Raw genomic sequence first — 22,407 nt, forward strand, 5'->3', positions numbered from 1 at the left:
TGCTACATCGTAACCATGACAATGATCAGAAAATGCACATCAGGAATCGCTAAATGAACACTGTACCCTTCGGGTTATCCTTTAAAGGTTCTATGTAGAAGCCAAGTTTCTACTCCAGACAGGATTTCAAGTAGTACCTTGTAAAAAGAAGCGAAGAACCCTCAACTATCCAAAGTAAGGAATAAACCACCCCATGTCATGCTGTTGTAGTAAAATAATCAGTGTCTCTCACTGCTCCCACCCTGAAGCTGATTATTTTCCTATAGCTGCACTTCCCCAAGTGTTTTATTATTCCTCTTACACCACAGCAATTCATTTCACTTCAATAAATTACAGAGTATTGCATCATATTTTCATCCATTTATAGTTACATTTAATGTAGGGGAAGTTCCTGTTCTCGCTTGCATTATAGCCACGTTACAGTCGTTCCCTCACCAGCCTCTCTTTCTCCTCTCTCTTACAGTTAATAAGACAAAAATAAAAATAAATAATACGCACCTTGTTGCTGTTACAGATTTACCTCTGACTGTTACAAAGCTCTGACACTGGAGACTCCTTCCATGAATGTTCACGACACTGAGAAAACTTCACCGTATCACCGATTTGAAACACAAGTCCCTGTGAACGAACTGTTACTATAGAAACGATCACGTATTAGAACGAGCGTATTATATATAAACCTGGAATTTGCATTCAATCAACTTCTGACCAATCAGAATCAGCGTCTACATAAACAACGGATCGGATCAGCGCATTGATTTTAAAAAAGTTTTGAAATATTATAGTTTATACATGCACGTCCCTCGTTAACACTCGTTACCTCGCTACACAGACGAGACATTTAATCTCAACGAAAGACGAAGCTGAACAGTAGCGAGGTCACGGATATCTCCACCATCGCTCACGTCTCAGTAGCACAAAGACAAACAGTAGAGACAGTTTCCGAGAGAAAGAATGGCCGTGTGTGTGTGTGTGTGTGTGTGTGTAATAAAGGGTTAAAGACATGTTTGCTTGTATAACGTTAATGGTCCTGCGAACAAAATGGCAGTACAATGCCTCGACTTGGCTTTTTTAGAAGATCAAGGCTACCAAAACGCAAAGCTCCTAATCAGATCAAAGACTTTTTGAAAACACGGCCGCTGAAATCAGCCCTTGATCTTTAGGAGAATTAGTCGGTCAATAATTTTCTGCTTTACATGAAAGCAGAACACCTCGAGGTCATGAAGCACGTTACGGTTCATTAGCGAATTTCAAAGATAGCGCGAATCAATTCAAATTTGCTTTTAAATATTTTTTGTTTACTTGTTTATTCACTTTTTTACAAGTCGATTTGTTAAAATCTACTGAAAATCTTTCATGTTAATCAAACTGTATGTCATGAAGGGCCATTTTCAGTTATTCTTTGTAATTATTTTAATTTGCCATCATTTTAAAAAGTGCTATTTAAAAATATTGTAATATTTTGAGATACTGGATTTTTGATTTCCGTGAGCTGTAAGACGTAATCATCGAGATTAAGACAAAAAACGCTCTAAATATTTCACTTTATGTGTAATGAAGCTAGAATATATGAAAGTTCCACTTTTTAAAATTAAATTATGGGAAAAAAATGAACTTTTCCACAATATTAATTTTTTTTTTTTTTAAATGAAGGATGTTAATGAAGCAAGAGACAATTTTTTTATTATTATTTATTTGTTTTTTTTATTCATTTAAACGCCTCTGTCCTGAAAATGTCGGAAAACATAAAGTTGCAGCTTAAAGTTACGTCAAATGACGGCCATATTTGGTTTCCGTGTCCAAAAGATATTTGCGTTTATTATTAAAATACAAGGTTAATATCATCCTTCTGCTCAGTGAAAGTATCTCTGTATTTTTATCCAGTCTTATCGTTGGTGTTCAGCACAGAGACATCAACTTTCTCACATTTCTGCACCACAGCATCACTTTCTGTTTATTCCACTCACTGGATGAAGAAAATAAAGACCTTTTTCAAAAATAAATAAATAAATAAATCAGTGTTTCAGGATAAAGCCAGTGTAATGATTGAATTTTTGATCAAGAAATAAAGGTGACATGTTTGTGTTTTTTATTGATGTCTCACTGATGACACATTTCCTGTCATTGACCTACAACAGATCTAAACAAAGCTGTGCAGGATGGGCTCGTGTCCCGTCTCCTTCAGGAACCTCATCAGATCGTCCGGTTTCAGTCCTAAAGTCGCAGCGTTGGTCATGGGGTGGAAGTAGACTCTCTCGTGGCCCCCGTCGGCTAAATCGCTGTCCAGGATGAACCTCACGCTCCGGTCCTTGTCGCAGAAGAGCGCGAGAGCCGTGGCGCAGCCCTGACCCACCCTGAGCTTCTCCAACATGGCCGCCTCATCCGCAAAGCGCAGGTTCCCGCTGCCCACGCCCAGCTTCTTAGCCAGGTCGTTCAGGTTGACCTGCCGGTCGTGACGCACCGAGACGAGCCACAGGCTTTTCTTCTTCTTGTCCTTTAGGAAGAGGTTTTTGGTCACGGCTCCGTTCAGGTGCTGTACGTGAGGCATCATTTCCTCCACAGTGAAAACCTGGTGGGAACAAAACACACAGTGGGATTTTTTTTTTTTTTAATCAGGATTATTTTTTCCTTCATTTTATTTTTTTTTCATTAAGAAATATTTGGTGTGCTCTACAACATAGCTTCTAGCTATAAACAAATATATGGGTAAATTTTTTCCACACTAATTTTCACAGTAAACTTCTTTATTTTGCTTCTGCAAGTGTACAGTTTGACTCTCACGTCATTAACATCGTCCTACTGAGCATATGTATTTATCTTTTATTTGTGAGGTTGTGACATGGTCGCTTTGTGGTAAGAGCCTGAAAGGATCAAACCTTCTTGTCTGGTACCAAGAACCATCCCACGGTCTTACAGGGAAGTGGTGGCTTGACGGTTAAGGCTCTGGGTTACTGATCAGAAGGTTGGGGGTCCAAACCTTGGTGTAGCCACTGTTGGGCCATTGAGCAAGACCCTTAATCCTCTCTGCTCCAGGGATGCTGTAGTATGGCTGACCCTGTGCTCTGACCCCAACTTCCTAACATGCTGGAGTATATGAAGAAAAGAATCTCACTGTGCTGTAATGTATAGGTGACCTTTAACATTAACTGTATCTGTATAATTTTATGCATCAAGCTGCTGCCACATGTCTGGCTGATTGGATCACTGCATTAAGGGGCAGCTATGTAAGTGTTCCTAATAAAGTGGCTGGTGGGTGTGTCTTTCTTTCTTTTTTTTCTTTGGTTGTCATTTTAAAAGTCAAAGGCCCATAAAACACCAGTGTGTTTGTCTGGAACTTGGTGGCTTTGTGGTAAAAGCCTTGCTTCTGAGCTTGGAGGTTGTTGGTTCAAGTCTGGCATGGTTCCTAAAAGGTTGACTAAGAATAGGTGTGTGAAGATACCATGAAAGTCTGACTGATTTTTTTTTTTTTACAGCATGCCTGTATATCCCTTACAGAGGAACCATCCTGCACCTTCCACACTGCTTGTGTCACTGATTCCTGAACGTTCTACATCAGTGGTCACCAACCCTCTTCCTTACTGCAGGTTTCATCTCCAACCAAAATCTAACACACCTGGTTTAGCTGATCAAGAACTTCTTAGGGAAACGATTAGATGGTCAGGTGGGCATGATTAAGGCTGAAGCTAAAGTCTTCAGAAAGGTAGATCTCCAGGAACAGGGTTGGTGACCCTTGTTCCACACTCATATTCTGGAGATCTGGTTGGAGTTCAAACCAGCAACTTCTCTACCCAGAGGTGATGTTCACCCAATTGAGCCACAGGATCTCATTCTAGCTGCCTGTGTTATAGAACTTTCCACTTTTGTATACATACTCCTTAATTAAAGCAAAAGCACAGAAGCAATCCCTGTCATCTGCTGCATTGGAGACCATGATGCTAAACTCTGGCCCACTGCAGGTGTTGCTTGTTGCCCTTTTGTTTTACATGGTGCGAGTGGAAACATTTAGTGGAAGAGGAGACAGTTGTTTCCTTTCAGCTCCCAGCAGTTTCATCATTTCCTCACATTTCCTCTTAGTAACAGGAAGCCACTTCAAGGAGCTCCTCTGTTCTGGGTGAATAGTGGAACCCATTATGAACCATTCCCAGAAAGTGCACAGGTACACAGCATTAACACGCTCAGTGTGTGTTGCTCAGGGTGTGTGTTGCTCAGTGGTCCCCTTACAATTACTCTTCCTGGCTGAACTTCTACCATTAGGAGCTGAAAGAAAACAACCATTTCCTCTTCCATTAAACATTTCATTCTATTGACAAAAGTCCAATAAGCAAATGTCATCAATGCTCAGTGATAGTGTAGTAGTTAGTGTCATGGCAGCTGATGCAGCACATCCCTAGTTTGAATCTTTGCTTTGGCTTTTAACTCAAAATTAAGTACTCAAAAGTGAAAAGTTCTACAAAAGTTCTATAAACCAGCTTCTGAGCAAGAGATCCTGTGGCTCAAGTGGTTGAGGATGGCCTCTGTGTTGAGAGGTTGCTGGTTCAAACCCCAGCCAGGTCTCCAGGATATGAGTGTTGAAGGTTCAGGCACAGCCAGTGTAAGCAGAGTTGATGGTTCTTAAGGGTGTGACCTGAGCAATGTTGAAGGTTGTAGAGGGGGTGACCTGAGTGATGCTGATGGTTCTGGGGGGGGTGACCTGAGTGATGCTGATGGTTCTGGGGGGTGTGAGCTGAGTGGTACTAAAGGATCTGAAAGGCATGACCTGAGGAATGTAACCTCAGCTGTGGAGCAATATCCTGGCATGAAACCCAGGTGTCATGGAGCTTGAAAAAAGTGTCTTAGATTTGCATATGTAGGAAAATTCTGCTAGCATTTCTTTTCTCACCAACACTTTCCTTGGCATCTTCAAACACATCTCACCTCCTGCTCCCTTTCCTCTACTCTACAATCACCACTCTCACTTTTCTCCACTTGCCACCACCTCCAATCACCACTCTCACTTTTCTCCACTCGCCGCCGCCGCATTGGAGACCATGGTGCAACCTCTGGCCCACTGCAGGTGTTGCTTGTTGCCCTTACATGGTCTTGCATTGTACAAGTGAAATAGAACCTACAAAGGAACAATTAGCGAAAGAGGAGATGGTTGTTTTCTTTCAGCTCCCAGCAGTTTCATCATTTCCTCACATTTCCTCTTAGTAACAGGAAGCCACTTCAAGGAGCACCTCTGTTCTGGGTGAATAGTGGAACCCATTATGAACCGTTCCCAGAAAGTGCACTGGTACACAGCATTAACACGCTCAGTCAATGTGTGGGTGTGTGTTGCTCAGTGGTCCCCTTACAATTACTCTTCCTGGCTGAACTTCTACCATTAGGAGCTGAAAGAAAACAACCATCTCCTCTTCCATTAAACATTTCATTCTATGGACAAAAGTCCAATAAGCAAATGTCATCAATGCTCAGTGATAGTGTAGTAGTTAGTGTCATGGCAGCTGATACAGCACATCCCTAGTTTGACTCTGTCCTTTTGCTTTTAACTCAGAATTAAATCCAATAAACAAGTGTGTTTATCCAGTGTTTATCCAGCAATACACTGAGTGTGTTGCTCAGTGGTCCCCTTACAATTACTCTTCCTGGCTGAACTTCTACCATTAGGAGATGAAAGAAAACAATCATCTCCTTGTCCGTTAAACATTTCATTGTATGGACAAAAGTCCAATAAGCAAACGTCACCAACACACTGTGGTAGTGTAGTGGTTAGTGTCATGGCCTTTGATGCAGGACATCCCTGGTTTGAATCTTTGCTTTTGCTTTAGCTTTTAACTCAAAATTAAGTATACAAATGGCCAATAAACAAGTAGCAGCAATAAGAAATGGTGTAGTGGTTAGTGTCATGGCCTTTGATGCAGGACATCCCTGGTTTGAATCTTTGCTTTTGCTTTAGCTTTTAACTCAAAATTAAGTACACAAAAGTGAAAAGTTCTACGAAAGCATGTATGAGTATGAGATCCTGTGGCTCAAGTGGTTGAGCAAGGCCTCTGGGTTGAGAGGTTGCTGGTTCAAACCCCAGCCAGGTCTCTGGATATGAGTGCTGAAGGTTCCGGAGGGCGTGACCTGTGGAGGGTGTCAGAGTTGGTGGTTCCGGAGGGCGTGACCTGTGGAGGGTGTCAGAGTTGGTGGTTCCGGAGGGCGTGACCTGTGGAGGGTGTCAGAGTTGGTGGTTCCGGAGGGCGTGACCTGTGGAGGGTGTCAGAGTTGGTGGTTCCGGAGGGCGTGACCTGTGGAGGGTGTCAGAGTTGGTGGTTCCGGAGGGCGTGACCTGTGGAGGGTGTCAGAGTTGGTGGTTCCGGAGGGCGTGACCTGTGGAGGGTGTCAGAGTTGGTGGTTCCGGAGGGCGTGACCTGTGGAGGGTGTCAGAGGTGATGGTGACCTGAGGAGTGTGGAAGGTTGCAGTGTGGCCTAACAACATCTGGGAAAGTACAGAAAAGGTAATGAAGGCTGAAAAAAGTGACTTGGTTTTGCAGATGTAGACAAATTCTACATCACACTTTTCTTGCTGTCTTCAACCCTCCCTCCCTCCCTCCCTCCCTCCCTCCCTCCACTGCACACTCCCTCTCCCTCCACTGCACTGCACACTCCCTCTCTCTTCTCACCACCTCCTCCAACTACCCACTCTCACTTTTCTCCATTCTCCACCACCCACTCTTCTCCATTCTCCACCACCTCACACTCTCACTTTTCTCCACTCTCTGCCATCCAAGTCATCAATCCTGAGGACAAGCCAGACTCGAACCAGCAACCTCTGAAGTCAGAGGCAAGGCTTTTACCATAGCACCACCATGTCCCACACCAACAGCCAGGCGTCGTAGCGCCTTTGTCTTTTAAAATGACAACCACAAAAAACTAAAAAAAAAGAAAGAAAGCGAAAAACACTCACCAACCACTTTATTAGGAACACCAGCACATTAATGCGGTGATCCAATCAATCAGCCAATCGTGTAGCATCGGCGCAATGCTTGGTTGTTGGTTCCAGACAAGCAGGTTTGAGTCTTTCAGAAACTGCTGAACTCCTAGTGTTTTCACACACAGCAGTCTCTGGTGTTGATCCAGAGTGGTGCTGGTCTGCAGGCAGAAAACATGATGAAGAAGAGCGGAGAATGGTTAGACTTGTTCCAGTTGAGTTGACAGGAAGTCTAAGGTACCTCAAATAACCACTCTACAATCATGGTGAGAAGAAAAGCATCTCAGAATGCACCCGAGACAGACGGACAGAAGACCACATGTCCACCTCTTGACCTGTATCTGCATTGTTTTATACATTGTGCTGCTGCTGCTGCTACACGACTGGCTGACTGGATAATCGCATGAACGATCAGGCGTACGGGTGTTCCTAATAAAGTGGTTATTAAGCATATAGCATAATTATTCACCCCCCTGAACTTTTTCCACATTTGGTATTGCTCCAACATGGAATAGAAATGGACTTAATTGGTATTATATGCCATGAAGCCACACAAAATGACCCATAAAATCTAATTTGCGAAATTATTTGCAAATAAAAATTGTGACTGCATAAGTATTCACCCCCACGTTGCTGTGAAACCCCTAAATTAGAGAGAGACATGGTTGCATCAAAGTTTGAGCTTGCTAGTAAACAAATCCATATCATATGGAAACAAAGTTTTGAATGGTTTCCTTGAGAACTGAAATCATATCGTAGTGTGTGGAGGTTCACGCCCCTAATAATTACTGCACATTTTATTTAGAAGTGTACAAATAGATTCACAGTAAAGACATTTATAGTTAATATGAACTTATAAAAATCTATTTTTTCCTTAGAATATTTTGGATAGTCAAATACAGTCATACCTCTGCTGGAAAACCCCCCAGATACCATTACAAATCATGAGCTAAGCATTAAAACCATTACCATTAACATTATTCGTCCTTAACTGTATCCACTAGACAAAACATGCCACCAATAGAAGGCAACAAATTACCAGTAGAGACCCACAGGAAACATTAAAGTTTCCATTAAAACCAATACAATTCCCATTATAAGGTCTATGATTGTTTCTGTTGTTTATTGATTTGTTTGTTTGTTTTCAGCAGGGATGTCCTTCAGGTTTTTGTTATTTGTCCCTCTGGCGGTCAGCAGCGGAACTACAGCATTGTAACAGATACAGTACGTAGAGAAGCGTGACTACTACAACAACTAAGAGTTTCTTAAAATAGATTTAAGAAAATTAAGCTCATTTGCAACCAACAGTGTTCACTATATTTATCGCACAAACTTACATTAATACGGGATTAATTAAACGCGTGTGGCAGCATGCAGAGGGGTTTAACCCCTTAAAGTTTAAGATGTATTACCTCCGGATGTTCCACAGAAACAAAGTCAATATTCAGACTTTTCAGGAGATTTTCTAATTCCATCCGTAGTTCGGCAGATCCCATTGCGGCTTCAGATTTGCACTGAATAAAACAATAGCCTGTGCAGTAGTTTCTATTTGTACACAACCAGCCACATTACTACTTCCGGAAGTCGGGCGCGTGAATGCGCATGCGCGAGAAGAAACTGCAGCGAGACCACGAGGCAACGCTTTGGCGCGTGGAACATTGTGGAGTTTTGTGTTTTCAGTCTGAGAAATGAACTTCTCTGATATCAGGACATAATTTAAACATTTACAAGCACTAATTTACATGTTGTTGTTGTTGTTTTTTAACAAGATTATGATAATTTACATGATTCATCAGACCAGGCTACCTTCTTCCATATGCACACACATGTTGTATTGTTGTTTTTCACATAAATTACTTATCTTTATGTGTTACCTTTATGTCTTATGTGATTATTAAACTCTTTTAGGAAGTGACTCTTAAGACTGCTTTGGGTCAAGTTCACACTTTATTATTTATCAGGTTATTATTTTTCTGATCTCGGTCTCTCTTTCTCATGTAGCATTTCCCATCGGAGTTCACACAAGGCCTCTGTGGGAGTCTTCCCAGGCCAGAAGACTGAAATCACCCAAGAGAAATGGACTGAAGTTTAATATCAGAGTCATGCATAACTGAAATATTTGGTGTGCTCTACAACATAGCTTCTAGCTATAAACAAATATATGGGTAAATTTTTTTCACACTAATTTTCAAAGTAAACTTTTTTATTTTGCTTCTGCAAGCATAGAGTTTGACTCTCACTTCATTAACATCGTCATACTGAGCATATGTATTTATCTTTTATTTGTGAGGTTGTGACATGGTGGCTTTGTGGTAAAAGCCTGAAAGAATCAAACCTTCTTGTCTGGTGACCGGGAAGTGGTGGCTTGACAGTTAAGGCTCTGGGTTATTGATCAGGAGGTTGGGGATTCAAGCGCCTGTTAATTCTGAGTTAAAAGCAAAGATTCAAACTTAATGTTAGAAGTTCAGCCAGGAAGAGTAATTGTAAGGGGACCACTGAGCAACACACACCCACACATTGACTGAGCATGTTAATGTTGTGTACCTGTGCACTTTCTGGGAACGGTTCATAATGGGTTCCACTATTCACCCAGAACAGAGGAGCTCCTTGAAGTGGCTTCCTGTTACTAAGAGGAAATGTGAGGAAATGATGAAACTGCTGGGAGCTGAAAGGAAACAACCATCTCCTCTTCCACTAAATGTTTCATTGTAGGTTCTATTTCACTCGCACCATGTAAGACAAAAGGGCAACAAGCAACACCTGCAGTGGGCCAGAGGTCTCCAATGAGACCATAGAAATGGATGTAAGGCTATATCTCCATAATGCTTTAGCATATTGAAACCAAACTTAGTATTGTTTTTTTCATAGCCATGACTTGAGGGTATTCGCACAGTTCTGGAAAAGTGCTAACTAGTGATCACGAGACTAGAAAAAAGCATATTTATTGCTTTTCCTCAGATTTTCACCAAAATTGACTCAGAACATCTTCAGTCCATGTCAGAAATAAGTTTGGATTTCATGTTGAGAGACCAAACCTGAACTGTCAGTCATGCTCTGATGCTTGCTTAGCTCCTTTCTTTGCCTCTGTTGTGCTTGGCCCAATCATTGCTGTTCGCAGCTATTACTATTATTATTATTAACATTTTTTTGCACAAAACTTTTCCCAACCTCCTAACTCTCCACATTTTCTGTTCCCTCAAACTCTTCCCAACTGTTTTTCTCTCGGTCTGTATAAATCACACCGAGGAGATTTTTGCTTACATAAATGTCAGGAAACCGGGTGGGATGGCAGCCTTAAGTGTGATGAAGAGCAACGTGCAGGAAAAGCAGCAGCTAACCTTTAAAAAACTCATTCTGCTCTCTAAAGGACATGTGTGAGAATGTTCTTTTTTTCTGTAGCTTGTTTTAAATGCCACAGGACTCAGATGAACAAAACCACTCGTGTCATCGGGTTATTGATAGATCTTTGAATTACGCTCGGGTTCCGTGCACATCGTTTATATTTTGCCCCGAAATGAAAGATGGAGAGATGCGCATTGATTAAGGAGCTCTGAGGAACCTCATTATGGGTCGGCGTGGTTGTCAAGGACTCCGGTGACGATCATAAACACTCTGTTTGTGTGTGTGTGTATGAGTGTGTGTGTGTATATGAGTGTGTGTGTGTTGCTGAGCAGCCATCTTGTCAAGCTTTGTGATCACCCACAGCTAACAGATAGACTTGGTGATGCAGTGAGAGACTCATCAGAGAGATCAATCGCAAAACATCGATTTCTGCAGGACTGCACCAGTCCTCTGCATCTTCACAAAAAGTGTGTGAGCAGCAAGAGTGTGTGTGAGTGTGTGAGTGGACACAAAGACATAGCTCTGAGTTTATCGATTCCATTCCCATGGAACACTTGACAGATAACGCGCTCTCCATCCAGGTCTGAAGCAAGAATGAGAACGAAGAGCAGAAGAACATCAGGAACCTGTATGTCGTTTAGGTTTCACTTCCTGTTATGCCTCTGGTTTTGGCTAGTTTCTGCTGATGATCTCAAAATCTTCATTTGCATATTGGAACATGATTTGCTCTTAGACTTTATGATGTAATACTTTAATTTGCTCTGTTCAACACTCAAGCATACCAAAACTTTTAGTGTAACACATGACTGGGCTTGTTTTTTTTGTGGGGGCGGGGCTTCAAAGTGCAGGTTTGCATTCATGTAGAGTTCCATCCAAGCCGTGGATCGATTCCACAACTCTGTACACCATACAGGTTTGCAAAAAACGGTTGCTTCTAAGGTTGCATCACCTGTTTACTGTTTTATATTGTTATTTTCATTTGTTACCAGAAAGCAGAAAAATGGATGCATATTGATTATTGCAGTTCAGCTCACTTTTAAGCAACGTAGTGTAAACAGGAAGCTGCTTTTGTTCACATCATCACTCCTGGTTTAACTCGTTGTTAAACAGCGCTCGCATTCAGAGCCTCGTTACTAACTCGCTCAGCTTAGCATCGCCAGTGTCCTGAACGATAAGCCTAGGCAACGATTATGCCGAGTCCTGTGTGCTGTGTGACGAGCACACGTCGAGGAATTGGATTTGTGTTGGTGATGTGAGCCAGAGATCACGTCACGGGAGACACGCGAGGTCAAACGAACCTGCAGTCAGCGTGTCGACCCCCACTGTAGTATCAGGAGCACTGATTTAGAACCGTGATTAAAATTTGAAATTCCCGATCCTTGTGTAAATACAAGAACAGAACACACACCTGTCAGCCAGTCAGTCATGAAACATGCTAATGATATGCTAATTAGTGCACAAGTAGCAAATATGAGCATGTTATTGGCTGCAGCTGTCATGACAATCAGCAGTAATTATAAAACTATATTTCTGTGACATGGTTATGGCAGTGTTACACCACACAGTTATTTGTTGTTAATTAAAGTTAACCCTAATTACAAACTTTGCATTAAACTGGAGAACAGTTTTTCTTTCTTCTAGATTCTCGTTCTAGATACATCTATAGATACAGATTTATTAAACATGCTAACTTTAAACAGGAGAAATGTGTTTCTTACCTTTTCAGCTCAGCTTGAAACTGCATGTGTGTGTGTGTGTGTGTGTGTGTGTGTGTGTGTGTGTGTGTGTGTGTGTGTGTGTGTGTGTGTGTGTGTGTGTAGTCTCTGTATTACTTTTATTATTATATTTCTGACACATCCTTGGGCACTATTATACACATCTCAGAAACGTTTTCCGACTAACCCTAACCCTAACCCTTTTCTCTTAGCTTTTCGTTTTCTTTTAAACTTGTGTTTTGGTTTTCATGACCTGAAACACACCTTAAAACGTTCCCGAGATATATCTGGAGAGGATGGAGGTGAAAACCTGATCTTAACCAATTTGAGAAGGTCAGAGAGGTGTTTCCAACCATCTCCACAGAAAATGGGTAAAGAACACTTGGAGGAACCAGTGTCAGGTGACCTCTAACATCCATCTGCACTATGTGGAAAATGGAGGCCATTATCCAGCACTAGATCTTTCTCAGAAGACAGATGGAGGGAAAATTTAATATTTGACACTTAATGTTCTCAAAAGAACCAGTATGAAGGATCTGAATGTGTGATTAGTACACTGCATGGATTTACCATTAACATGTGTCCTAATCAACACAATGTTGGGTTTGGACTCATTGTGAACAGGACAATCTTCCATGTACAGGTACAACTCTACAGCAAAGTCTTCTATGGACCATTAGAAAAAAAGGATAAATTAAGTTTCTTAGCTTTCTCTCTGATGGGAACCAAAGAACCATTGAAGAACCTTCAGAGGGAAAAGCTGTAGAATACTAAATGGCGCTTGATTGAATATTTTTATTTAGATTTCTTCTTCTTCCATTTTTCTCCTAATTTACAATCTTCAAAATTTTAGAACTACTAAGCTTTCCTTGGTTGTCCCTCTGGGGAACCTTTAAGGTTGAAGTTTCTATGTACAGCCCTACAACAAAATGTTTTGGAAGGTTCATTGGGGGTTCTTTGAATAGTTACGACTTCTTAGCTTTTTCTTTGATAGGAAACCTTTAAAGGTTCCCTCAGACCGACAAACTGTAGAACACTAAAACAGTGCTAGATGGAACAATTTTGTCTAGATTTCTCGAATGAGACTCTTTAGAACCATTCAGGTGTCTTTGCTTTTCCATCTGGAGAACCTTTAAGTGTCTTCCTCTATGCAACCTTGGAAAAATGGGTTCCTCAAGGGTTCCTTGAGTAGGTAAGATTTGTTAGCTTTCTGTCTGATATGGAAACGTTAAGAGTTCCCTAACAGGGACAAATTACACTAGAACACTTCATGGTGCAAGATAGAGTTGTTATTGATTTCTTGAAGGTCAGACAGTTATTTAGAACCATTAAGGTTTTATGTGGTGGGACCCCAAAGTTTCTGAAAGAGTTCCCTAAGTTTTTCCAAGAAGTCCCTTAATAATCTAACGAGTGCTTAAAGAACCTTCGAGAAGTTTTTTTTTTTTATTTTCTTGTGAGTGTGTATATTAACTAGGTAAGTGTTCAGTGCAAATTCTCACCTGGATTACAGTGAATGAATGAATGAATGAATGAATGGCCTTCTGACCGATCAGAATCCAGATTTCAACAGTTCTGTGAAATAAATGAACCGCTGATTGTCTGATGTAAGGCTGAGGGCCCAGAAACTCAGCAAAGGGCTGGACTTGAACCACCTATCCTCATATCCTTGAATCCTGTCTGGGGCTTGAACCAATTAACTGTCGAGTTAGTTGTCTTACCTTTCCTTACCATTTTATTGAACTGAAATCCAAGTGGAATTCCTGCACATTGTGTTTCCATGTTGCTGGTTTCTCCAAAACCTTTAACCAGACGCTGTATCAGAGTATACAGCGTCTGGTTTGTATGTTTTGTTTTTTGTTTTCATTTTTCCTCAGATCTGGGCCAATTACCGGGTGCCAGGCTGTCAGTCTGGTCTCTCTGACCCCGCACCCCATCTCCATCACCTGTAGAGCAGCCAGCAGGGACAGACCCAGACTCCTCTCACTGCCAAATTACATCCCGGCAACGCTTCAGCCGCATACAAATGTCAGCTATTCAGCAGCTCATAAAGGCGGGGAGGAGTTAAATGTCAAGTAACGCCTTTTAAACTAATTGCCGTCGGTGTCTATCCACAAGCCCGGAGCTCTCTTGATTAACGGCGAAGGTGGGATGCTCGTTAGCAGATGCGGCTTTTAGCTTCGGACGCTATTGTGTTGTTATGAAAGGGGACATGAAGAGAAGGAAAAGATGGGAAGTGATTAGAGGAGTTAGATTAGACAGAGTTCGTATGCAGTGTCATGTCATGGCTGCTGATGCAAAGAAAATTGCCAAAAGGTTAATGAAGGATTGTAGGGTTATTTTCAGGGGGGGTTTGAGGGGAAGGGGGGAAATTATGTAACACAATTAAAGTCCTGGTTCTTGTTGGTTGTCCTGGGGGAAAAAGTTAGCGTTGGCAAGGCTAATGGGATTTTAAAGGACACTTGGTTCTGAAGATAAATGCCGCTGTAATTGAAAAAAAAAGGTTACAATGAATACGTGTTACAGTACAGTACAGCTACTGTCGAAATATCCAATCAAGCTCCTCTTATGGGAAAATCCAAAACACTTCACATGTGAAGGTGCATTAAAAACATATATATTCATACAAGATCTGAAAATGTATATTATATAATGAATTATATTATAATATATATTCTATAAGTGGGGCACAGAGGTGGACACCACAGTGACATCACCAAGAACAGGATGTCCCTCCACAATTTAGAAAAGAATAAGACAAAAACGTACCAGGGAGGCTGCCAAGAGACCTAGAGCAACATTAAAAGGATCTGCAGGAGTGTCTGATAAGTACTGATTACTCGTTGCGTTTGACAACAGTCTCTCTAATTCTACACATGTCTGGGCGGTGGGGTAGGGCAGCTAGATGGAAGCCCTTTCTCACCAAAAACATCCAAACCCAAATAAATCATCCCAAATCATGTGGCAAAATGTGTTATGGTCTAATCAGAGCAATTCCAAAAAGGTATCGCCTCTGTGTGAAGGTATGTTTGGCACAAAAAAAAAAAAGAAAAAGAAAAAAAAAAACACGACCAGAAGTACACCATCCCCATGGTGAAGCGTGATGGTGGCAGCATTATGCTTTAGGACTGCTTTTCTTCAGCCAGAACTAAGGCTTTGATCAAGGTGAAGAGAATCATGAATAGCTACAAATACTATTTGATTTTAGTGAAAAACCTTCAGGTGTCTGCTAGTAAGGTGAAGATGAAAAGGAATTTCACCTTTCAGCACAACAACGATCCCAAAGCATGCATCCAAAATCAACTAAGGAACGGCTTCACCACAAGAAGGTCAAAGTTTTTGAATTACAATCTGATGGATCTAGAATGTTTTTGCAAGAAAGAGTGGGAAAATATCACCAAGTGAAGATGCGACGCTGACAGACTCTTACCCAGGAAGACTGAGTGGTGTAATAACATCAAAAGCTGCTCAACTGAGTGTTAGTTTAGGGGTGTGTATACTTATGCAACCAGGTTATTGTAAGTTTTTGTATCTTCCCCTAAAATATTTCTGATTGTTCTTCAGTTCATTTTAACGCGCTGTAATTTCACATCGAGGGTGGAAGCAGTTCTGACGTGCTTCATCTTGGTTTCATTTTTTACAACACGAAAACCTGCCGTTTTAACTTTGTATATCCTCCGTATAAATATAGAATATATAAACATTTACACTTGCCATAAATGAAGAATGTGCTGAACAAAATGACACATTTAAACAAAAGCACATACTACAAAAAAATGTAAAACACGTGAAGTGTCTAAACACCAGCTGTGTAAAATTCACATGATTTGAATCACGTGATTATTCACTTTGACGTGTCTGGATGTAACGCTCGCGCCAGTTTAGGTGAAAAAGCATCTGAAGAAAATTTCACCATCCTGATGTGTTTTAAATGTCAGACGCCACTAAAATATCTACTGATGAAAATATCCAGGTCTCCTGTATGACCGAGTGTGAATGGGGAAAATATTGACTTATGCTGAACTGAATTAGAGTTAGGAGAGGAACGCACGCCTGGGCTGGATGAAACGGAGTTTAACGAGCTTGATTAATTACAGAAAACACTTAAAATTAAAGAGTGGGTAACGGACGTGTTCCTGACGTCCTCAGGTAATAAATTCTGATCGTTGGGATTTCTTATACACCTACGGTTGTGTTAATAATAAGCTATTATTAATACATGGATGTGTCGAGTGCCTGTGTATTTGATGAACAGAAGAGATCTGCTTCCGTATCGTTTACACATTTATAAATAAAAGAGTACTTCTTATAGCAGGTTTTTTTTTTATCCCGTGGACTACTTTTCCTTCTCAGACGGTTCAATGTTTCTGTAGCAAACTAATAACGCGTCATAATTCTTCCACAAAATCGATCAGAATGCAAGCACACCAGAAAATAAGCCATGAAAACAATAATTTAGCGCTCGACATGAACCTGATCACTCTATCAATAAAAATCAAGAAAAATCCCAGCTGGACCATAAACCTATTAAAGAGACGAGGAATAACGCAGGATATAATGGCCTCCGTTTCTTACAATACAGATGAAGATGGGACGCTGTGTGCACCGAGCTCGGAGACGGTCCGTCATCACCGAACAGGGTAAAGAAAAAAAAACCTGCAGATTTTCCAGCCGGCTGAAAAGTAAAAAGGATTTTCTCTCAGCGGGAGAAATCAAACGCTTGTGCTTTCGTATATGTGAGTGCACGGTTCAGACTTTAGGCTTTAATGAGCGCACTGGGATGTAACGGCTACTGGGAAGTCTTTACGTTCCTCTTTATTTCAGTTACAGAGCTCGATCTCTGGCTCACACTTCCCTCGCTGGTGTTTGATTAACGTTTATTTAGCCAAAGTGAGCGATGTCACTCATCTCCGTTCCCCATTTCGGAAGAAACGCTCACTTCTTTCTGAGCTTTTATTCTTCGGGAATGAATAATACCTAAAAACCCGTGCTCGAGGCTTTACACCACAGCGCTGTCCTTTCTGAAGTCTCCATTCTCGTGTAGTTTCATTGTCGAGAACAGCTGTTTGATGTTGACGTGATGACATTTCCTTCCTGTAAGGAGTCATTTGTTTAACATTCATGGAAGGAGTCTCCAGTGTCAGCGCTTTGTAAGAGTCTGAGGTAAAGCTTTAAGTTTTCCGACATCTTCGGGACAGAGGATGGACGCTTTGCGGTTTTTGAAATGTGAAATGTGCAAGAGAAACATCCCAAGCAGTGAAAAAAACAAACAAACATAAACATAAACAATGGATACCAGGAAAAAACATGCAGACTAAGAGCGAGGCTCGCGACAACAACACGCGAAAACAACAAACGCTTGACCCTGAGGTGCAGAAACTTACTGTAGAGGTGCTAATGAGGCTGAGACGAGATACAGGTGTGAGTGCTTGGTGAGACATGTGACAGGGTCATGTGACGTGCTAGGGCTGATGGGTGAAGTAGTCCAGCGCCGATTTCAGCATAACCATGACAACAAGCTGCGTGTTTTGTCTTTTTAACTTCAAGAGAGAGGATAAAGAGCGGGCTAGTGAGGGAAAGACTGTTTATAGCTGCTATAGCGTAAGTGAGAACAGGAAATAACTTGTTTCACGGATGTTACACAGCATTAAATGTAACCGTAAAGGGATAAAAAATACGATGTGATGTTTCTTAATTAATAAATATCGTATTTGACACTTGAGGAACCGCTATACGACTGATGAGGAGTGTGAAAGTGTGAAGACGAGAGAAATTAAACAAATTATAAAATGATAAGAGTTTTCATAAGTATTGACATGATTAGGTTATTAAGCACATTTTCACAATTATTACTATTGTATATGTCTCTTTCAGACAGTTCTACACTCCCTTCTTGGGAGCCTTTTGATGAAGTCTACTGCAGGAACCAGGAATCATATCTCAGGAATCCCGGTTTAGTTCCTGCTCCAGATCAGGAACTATTGGGTCGGAGCTTGCAGTAGCGAACATCTCTCATTGATCAGAAATGAGCTTCACATAATGACTGACCTTGCTAAAGTACATATTAATGGATAAAAATACCCACCCGTGTTTGACTTTCAGTGTTGCTTTTTACTCGTTTCTAATTTATTTAACCTTGGTTTGTTTTTGTGTAAGATTAAAAAGCTTTCACTGAGATTTTATTCATGATTAAGTTCTGGTTGAGAAAGGTCAAGGCCACTTGTGTTTATTTCTTTAGTCTATTTTTTTTAATCATAATTATTATTTTCTATTTTTGTTTTACTTTGATGCAATCACCAATTATTTTTTAATGACCAGTCTGAGGTTATGCTTTTGTCCTTTAACCGTGTAATCTTTTGTTCTTTTTCTTTAAAAAAAAAAATAAAAATAAAAATAAAATAGTTTCCTCATATTTATTTTGGATTTAAAGCCTGAGCATTGGGAATAATGTTGTGTCTAATAAGCTGTGCTTTTACAAGCATTAAATGATAAAATAATAATAATAATAAATAAATAAATAAATAAATAAAATAAACAGTTTATATTTCTGCTTTATTTATATCCTTTAAGATATATATATATATATATATATATATATATATATATATATATATATATATATATATATAATTTATTTATGTTAATTTATATATAACTTTTTTTTTTTATTATTGACATTTAGTGCTGCCCCCCCTTGGTCACAGGTGGTACACCATTTTCAGAAAATTATTTGTTTCTTAATTGCCAATTTATCATTTTCCTTCTTTCCTTCCTAATATTGAGTACTGCCCCCTTTTGGTCAGAACTGGAACATCTTCGGTGACAAATTCAATAAAATATGGTCAATTTATATATAATTTTACTTTCTTTTAAGCCTTTATTGCTGCTCCCCTGTAGTCGCAGACCATGTGCTTCCTTATAGAAGCATTCGATTAAAAATGGTCAATTTATCACTTTATTTATATAATTACAAAATAATAAATAAAATATAACAATCTTACGTTTTATTAATTTGTGTATTGAATTATTGATGTGTTATTGATTATATATATATATATATATATATATATATATATATATATATATATATATATATATATATTGTTGTGTCGCTGCTTTAGTCACCGATCCACTGTCCAAGTGTTAAATCAAAATGTCTCACTTTATAACCTGACTTTACTTTTAGTAGCATAGTTGCTGTTCCTGTTGAAAAATCTACTGTTTGTAGAGAAGTGATGTCTTTTTCCCCCGCTCAGACAGGGCCTGCTTTGACAGGCTGCACAATTGCAGTATAGATCGTCTCTGGGTCGAGCTCCAGCTCCTGACCGTGACACTGAAACCTGCAGAGGTGTGAGAAACGTCTCCAGCTGAGATCTCTATATCCTTTCTTCCTTGTTGGATGGTGAGGCAGCGAGCGAACAGTGGGACGTGGAACAAACCGCAGCGTGGGCCGACTGCGGGCTCGGACGTACCCGTGCTCCGACTTTACAGGCTTTAGCGATTTTAAGACTTCCTGCTATTTCTGCAATAATATATACAAGATACAGCATAATGGAGGAAAATGTCAGGATGACCAATAAACAAACCAGTGAAATGAAGTCAAATAAATAAAATAGTAAATTGATTGAATGAGGAATAATTGGATTTAATTGGATTAATTGGATTTAATTGGATTTAATTGGAACCCGTGGGAGATAAAAGCAAAGCTAATATAACTTATGTCTCACACAGGGAACACAAGCGGGTATAACTACACTGACTAACGAGGGGAAATGAGAACCAGGTGGAAATAATCAGCTGCCATAGCAACCAGATAATGAGAACAGGAACCGTAGTCCATATAAGGAAAGCGGGAGCTAAAAAAAGTGTAAGATAGGACAGAATTAAAGAAGATGTGATCAAATAAATGTGAATAAATGAATAATAATAAATAATAGTGTGATCTGTAGTCTGAATTTGAATGAATATTTAAACAACAGCAACAACAACAATAATAATAATAATAATAATAATAATAATAATAATAATAATAATAATAATAATAATAATAATAATAATGGTACAAGTAATAATTTAAAAAACATGAAGTCAAGGAAATAAAGCAAGCACAAACACAGATGCTTCCGTCTATTATAGGCTAACACATGAGGTATGTCTCATACTGTATGATGTCATTTCCAGCAAGGGAACACAGTGAGCTTCGATGCTCCCTGGTTTTTGCGGTGCATGGTGGGATTTATTTATTTTTTTTTTAGCGAGAGAACATTCCAGTGCACCGGAAGGATTTTGCGATTGAGACAGATCTTAAAATGGTCAACTCCCCGATCAGTCCCGCGATCAGCCCCGCGATCAGTCCCCCGATCAGCCCCGCGATCAGCCCCCCGATCAGCCCCGCGATCAGTCCCCCGATCAGCCCCGCGATCAGTCCCCCGATCAGCCCCGCGATCAGTCCCGCGATCAGCCCCGCGATCAGCCCCGCGATCAGTCCCCCGATCAGCCCCGCGATCAGCCCCGCGATCAGCCCCGCGATCAGTCCCCCGATCAGTCCCCCGATCAGTCCCCCGATCAGCCCCGCGATCAGCCCCGCGATCAGTCCCCCGATCAGCCCCGCGATCAGCCCCCCGATCAGCCCCGCGATCAGCCCCGCGATCAGTCCCCCGATCAGTCCCCCGATCAGCCCCGCGATCAGTCCCCCGATCAGCCCCGCGATCAGTCCCCCGATCAGCCCCGCGATCAGCCCCGCGATCAGCCCCGCGATCAGTCCCCCGATCAGCCCCGCGATCAGCCCCGCGATCAGCCCCGCGATCAGTCCCCCGATCAGTCCCCCGATCAGTCCCCCGATCAGCCCCGCGATCAGCCCCGCGATCAGTCCCCCGATCAGCCCCGCGATCAGCCCCCCGATCAGCCCCGCGATCAGCCCCGCGATCAGTCCCCCGATCAGTCCCCCGATCAGCCCCGCGATCAGTCCCCCGATCAGCCCCGCGATCAGTCCCCCGATCAGTCCCCCGATCAGCCCCCCGATCAGTCCCGCGATCAGTCCCCCGATCAGCCCCGCGATCAGCCCCGCGATCAGTCCCCCGATCAGTCCCCCGATCAGTCCCCCGATCAGCCCCCCGATCAGCCCCCCGATCAGCCCCGCGATCAGCCCCGCGATCAGTCCCCCGATCAGTCCCCCGATCAGTCCCGCGATCAGTCCCCCGATCAGTCCCCCGATCAGCCCCGCGATCAGTCCCCCGATCAGCCCCGCGATCAGTCCCCCGATCAGTCCCGCGATCAGTCCCCCGATCAGTCCCCCGATCAGCCCCGCGATCAGTCCCCCGATCAGCCCCGCGATCAGCCCCCCGATCAGCCCCGCGATCAGTCCCGCGATCAGTCCCGCGATCAGTCCCCCGATCAGTCCCCCGATCAGTCCCGCGATCAGTCCCCCGATCAGTCCCCCGATCAGTCCCCCGATCAGCCCCGCGATCAGTCCCCCGATCAGCCCCCGATCAGTCCCGCGATCAGTCCCCCGATCAGTCCCGCGATCAGTCCCCCGATCAGTCCCCCGATCAGCCCCGCGATCAGTCCCCCGATCAGTCCCCCGATCAGCCCCCGATCAGTCCCGCGATCAGTCCCCCGATCAGTCCCCCGATCAGTCCCGCGATCAGTCCCCCGATCAGTCCCCCGATCAATCCCCCGAGACACACCCATGGTGGCTATAATAAGTGGTTTAGCGTGATAAGTCACATGGTATTTATGACTGAAATGATGTTACCCTGACCGACTCCGATCGATGGACAGATCGATGTGGAGGTGAGAACAAGAACCCATCTGAAAATAAATAAACAGATAAAACAGGAGACGTGGAACTGGCGAAGCTGCTTCTGCCCTGTGGTTCAGCGCACGCCGGCCGGGATTTCAGCTTTCCGTTTTTTCTTTGTTCCGGGCAACGGTTGTGTCAGACGGAGCTTACATGATGTCACACCAGGTTCTACGCTTCGCTCTGGGAACGCGAGGGAATTCTCCTCATCTCACACCAGGAAACTAACGCCTGGAGCTTTTTATTTTCATGAATAAAACAACGAGTTTCACAAAATGTGCAGTATTTATTTTAGAATGAACAGTTTTTAGTTTAAATGTATTTCACCAACATGGTGATTAAGGTTAAGGGTTAGGGTTACATTACCCACAATGCTGTATAATTACCTCTCGCTTCATCTCTACCTCAAGAGAGTGATGCAGCAGAGCTTTAATCTTTTACTCCGTCCAGATCGATATCAGGAAAATAAATCGCAGCTTGTCGTCTTTTCGTTCTCGCTTTACTTCTGACTGTTTACAAGGTTCAATAAACACATTTCTTCCTTCCAGGTGGAACGGGAGCGCGTTCGTCCGAGCTCCCGTTAAAGGAAATGGATCAGCACT

At 42.1% G+C, this 22,407-nt stretch overlaps 2 protein-coding genes across 9 annotated transcripts; one reads left to right on the plus strand and one right to left on the minus strand.

Moving 5' to 3' along the window:
* Positions 1-2,074: 2,074 nt before the first annotated feature.
* LOC108260508 (prolyl-tRNA synthetase associated domain-containing protein 1) lies at positions 2,075-8,541 on the minus strand. 8 transcript variants are annotated; one of them, XR_006981425.2, is made up of 4 exons: positions 8,365-8,541; positions 6,929-7,113; positions 2,877-6,460; positions 2,431-2,569 (listed from the first exon to the last, which is right to left on the minus strand). XR_006981425.2 is itself a non-coding variant. In XM_017460865.3 (2 exons), exons 1-2 carry the CDS (start codon positions 8,446-8,448, stop codon positions 2,141-2,143), a joined length of 513 nt encoding a protein of 170 aa, XP_017316354.1. In that variant the 5' UTR covers positions 8,449-8,541; the 3' UTR covers positions 2,075-2,140. The 8 variants fall into 8 exon arrangements, 2 of the variants coding, with proteins under 2 accessions (XP_017316354.1, XP_047008232.1); XR_008393789.1 differs by lacking the exon at positions 2,431-2,569 and having other exon boundaries at positions 2,583-3,084; positions 4,915-6,460; XR_008393788.1 differs by lacking the exon at positions 2,431-2,569 and having other exon boundaries at positions 4,400-4,657; positions 4,691-6,460.
* Positions 8,542-16,563: 8,022 nt separating this feature from the next.
* LOC128629408 (cell surface glycoprotein 1-like) lies at positions 16,564-21,724 on the plus strand. The gene is made up of 2 exons (XM_053677362.1): positions 16,564-16,626; positions 20,336-21,724. The coding sequence occupies exons 1-2, from the start codon at positions 16,564-16,566 to the stop codon at positions 21,722-21,724; spliced, it is 1,452 nt and encodes a 483-aa protein (XP_053533337.1).
* Positions 21,725-22,407: the final 683 nt, after the last annotated feature.

Source organism: Ictalurus punctatus, chromosome 29 (genome assembly GCF_001660625.3).
Source record: "Ictalurus punctatus breed USDA103 chromosome 29, Coco_2.0, whole genome shotgun sequence".
Classification (NCBI taxonomy): Eukaryota; Metazoa; Chordata; class Actinopteri; order Siluriformes; family Ictaluridae; genus Ictalurus; species Ictalurus punctatus.